Source organism: Dendrobates tinctorius, unplaced genomic scaffold (genome assembly GCF_039654945.1).
Source record: "Dendrobates tinctorius isolate UK_male_01 unplaced genomic scaffold, ASM3965494v1 ptg000011l, whole genome shotgun sequence".
Classification (NCBI taxonomy): Eukaryota; Metazoa; Chordata; class Amphibia; order Anura; family Dendrobatidae; genus Dendrobates; species Dendrobates tinctorius.
In genome coordinates this window covers 11,814,805-11,817,973 of record NW_027361679.1, presented here as the reverse complement: position 1 = coordinate 11,817,973, position 3,169 = coordinate 11,814,805, and the positions used below count along the sequence as shown (strand labels likewise).

The following is a 3,169-nucleotide window of genomic DNA, read 5'->3' as shown; positions in this document are numbered from 1 at the left end:
GGAATGTACAAATTCGATGGGGTACTGAGCTCTTCTTCTGTCTCACAGGATGAAATATTGTCGACACTGAAGTATGATTTAGTCTGACCTCTAAGCATGTTCAACACCTGTTCATTGACTGTCAGCGTGTCACAGTTTTTAGGGCATAGTACTGCTCTGGAAGCAAGATCAGCAGGAGTGAGAGAGTTCAGGTCATTCCCAAATATGCTCGTCACGACGTCATGAGTCAGAATGTCTTTGCTCAGCTTCACAAAATCCTCCAGATTCCCATCTTCAACTCCTTATCCAACAGTTAGCAGCCACTCACAAAACTCAACCTCATCAGGATTGACTCACATGTTCCTGATTAATTTCAGTTCCTTGAAGGATTTCCAGACTGGACTGCTCTTGACACACGCCTCTACAATACTAACGCGATTTCCATGAAGTACAACTGGAGCTTGCTGACAAAAATCTCCTCCAACAACAATCGGGATCCCACCAAAAGGTTCTTCATTGTGAAGGAGAATACGTAAGCTTCTATCAACGGCATTGAATAGATGAACATGAGACATTGAAATTTCATCTCATATAATAAGTTTAGTATCCCGAAGCTCTGGGCAGACTGAGGTTCCTTCTTTAATACTTGATACAGTTCTCTCATTCAAATGAATTGAAATTCCAAATCCGGAGTGGACTGTTTTTACCGCCTGTGTAAAGCAAAAAAAAATCTTCAATACAGACATCTTAAATTTACGTTTTTCAGTATTCTGTAATCGTAATTAAAATTACCTTTTAGTAATGTAGCTGCCAAACCGGTAGGAGCAACTGTTTTTACAATGCCACCATTCCCAAGTATAGTAGATGTCAAAGCCTTGTACACGAAAGTCTTTCCACAACCTCCTGCACCAGATAAAAAAAAGCATTTTTGTGATGTGGTTGGATTATTAACTGCATTCATGATTGTTTCAAAGGCTCTAGGTTCATCAGAAACTGCAGTCGTTCAGATGCTTGTTTCTCCCTTTCCACATCAACAATGTCACACATTTTATACGCATCTGATGGGAAAGGTAGTCCACAACTTTTGCAATCTTTAACAAACTGTCGTAAGTGGTCTTGGATATCGGCAACTGTTTGCTGCTCGGCCATGTATTCGTTATGAGTCAGGAGGAAGTCTTCCATCATGTTATTTTTATATTTGTTGTATAAACCAAGTCCACTTGTGATGTTGGCGTGGTTCAGGATTGCAGCAAATAGCTGTCGAAGCTCACCGGGCATTCTAAATAAAGATGCATCTTCCATTGTTTTGTCCCACTCTGAATCGTCATGCAATAATCCCATGGCCTTTGCTGCCAGAATATAAGTTTCATATGTGTGTCCTTCCACTGTTCTCAGATCTTCGAATGATGTAGCACCTGTAAACAACATAAAGAAAATAATTAAAAATTATAAAACAGTCAGGATGATCTAATAGCGTACAATTATTATTATTATTATTATTATTATTATTATTCATCTATATAGCGCCATTTATTCCATACAATTAGATGAATATGACTTACCCTTGATATGCATCAGGAGTAGGCGCAGGGAAAATCTTTCCATATCTTGTGGAGAGACAGAGTACATTCTTGGAAGGATCTTGTCAGCACCTCTTTTTCTTGTCATCCAAAACTTATTTGTCCAGACATAATGGTAGGGTATTTCACAATATAAATACTGACGTGCTGATGGATCAGTTTGGTTTAGAACGAACCATTTCGTAAGTTTTGTGCCATCACGCTGAGCTTTTTCCACAGAAAGCTGCTCTGTTCCATCATTAAAGTAAACTGATTGTTGGAAAGTTAGGTGTACCGGAAGTCTTTCTACAGCATGGGAACGTGCAGACATCTCAAATTTTCGCAACCGCCACATTGCTTCAGGCGATGCCAAATATCGTGTGTCGATGTAAGTCTTAATCTCATCCCAGTAGTAGGTGCCGGTGTTGCTGACTTCGTTCACTTGAACAATGGCTGCATCATGTCCTTTGTACATGTACTTGAAAATATATTTGACTGTCTGGGTGGAAGAGCAGATTTCCACATTTATGTGTGCACTGTATTTCTGAGAGAGGTAGGGGTTGTATGGCACAACCCAGAGGCTGTAAACTTCCACATTCCTAATCTTGAGCTTAATGCCATCTTTTCGTCTGCGGTATACTGGATAACCATCCACATTAATATTTGTTTTTTCGCTGAAGTCTTTGGGAAACTTTTTGGAGCATGTCCGGATTCCTTTTACATCTTCCATACATGGTGAATTTCTATTGTGTTCTCCACAGGGCCCATGAATCATGCAGCGGGTGACAACATCGTTAAGCTCCTTGTTAATATCCGGGTCAGGAATTTCTGCACAAACAGCATTGTCACAATCGATAGCTTCTCGAAACTTGTCTTCGTCGTCCAGAATTAAGAGCATAAGGCAATGAGGAAGACCTGAAACAATAAAAGGATGCATTATATGTGCATTATTAATCATTTCATTCTTAACATTACTGTTATGAACATTCAGATGAATGTACGTAATACCTCTTTTCTGAAATTCAATGACGTAGGTGTATGCCTTTACTTGTCCCATCACTCCACCTTTTTTTGCAGTCAAGTCGTTTAGTAACTCTTGTAGCTTTAAGTGGAATATGGTAGATACCAAATCTTTGCGGTCTATTGCTGTTTCATGCTGTAAAAGGCCGGACTGAATTTCTTCCCACATTGGGTTGCAAGTGAACATAATAAATAAATCCGGCTTTCCAAATTTTGCTACCAAAGTCATCGCATCTTGGTAATTCTGTGTCATGGCACGTTTTCCACCGGTAAAAGAAGAGGGAAGTATGACGATGCAACCTGGTCTCAGATCTTGTTGTTCAGCCCTACTGTTGATATAATCCATAAGCCCGACATATAATTCTACTCTGAGTTTCTGTCATGATCCAGTGTTGGATCTGGCGGTATTAAATGCATTAAGTGAACTTTTTTTCCTTTGGTTCCAAAGTGTGTCGTGATTGCCCCCGGTGGCCATTAGAATTATCACGTGGTGTCGTTCATTCTAAGTTGCCCGGTGGTGGGGAATGGTATCGCACCTTAGGTTTAGGTTAATGTTCACTTAATTATGGATCAGGTGTGACACCCTATAAAGGTGTGCTCAGGGTGTCCAA

The 3,169-nt window shown here is 40.0% G+C and overlaps 1 protein-coding gene across 1 annotated transcript; it reads right to left on the bottom strand.

The window, feature by feature from the left end:
• Window positions 1-936: 936 nt before the first annotated feature.
• Window positions 937-2,904, bottom strand: LOC141051288 (uncharacterized). The gene is made up of 3 exons (XM_073548177.1): window positions 2,547-2,904; window positions 1,542-2,453; window positions 937-1,394 (listed from the first exon to the last, which is right to left on the bottom strand). The coding sequence occupies exons 1-3, from the start codon at window positions 2,902-2,904 to the stop codon at window positions 937-939; spliced, it is 1,728 nt and encodes a 575-aa protein (XP_073404278.1).
• Window positions 2,905-3,169: the final 265 nt, after the last annotated feature.

What these genes read in the sequence shown, in the direction of transcription:
- LOC141051288 (XM_073548177.1), bottom strand. Translation starts at nt 2,904, where the DNA reads ATGGATTATATCAACAGTAGGGCTGAACAACAAGATCTGAGACCAGGT. An exon ending in CATTGAATTTCAGAAAAGAG is followed by an intron (nt 2,454 to 2,546) that starts GTATTACGTACA and finishes TTATTGTTTCAG; the next exon opens with GTCTTCCTCATTGCCTTATG. An exon ending in ACTCCTGATGCATATCAAGG is followed by an intron (nt 1,395 to 1,541) that starts GTAAGTCATATT and finishes TGTTGTTTACAG; the next exon opens with GTGCTACATCATTCGAAGAT.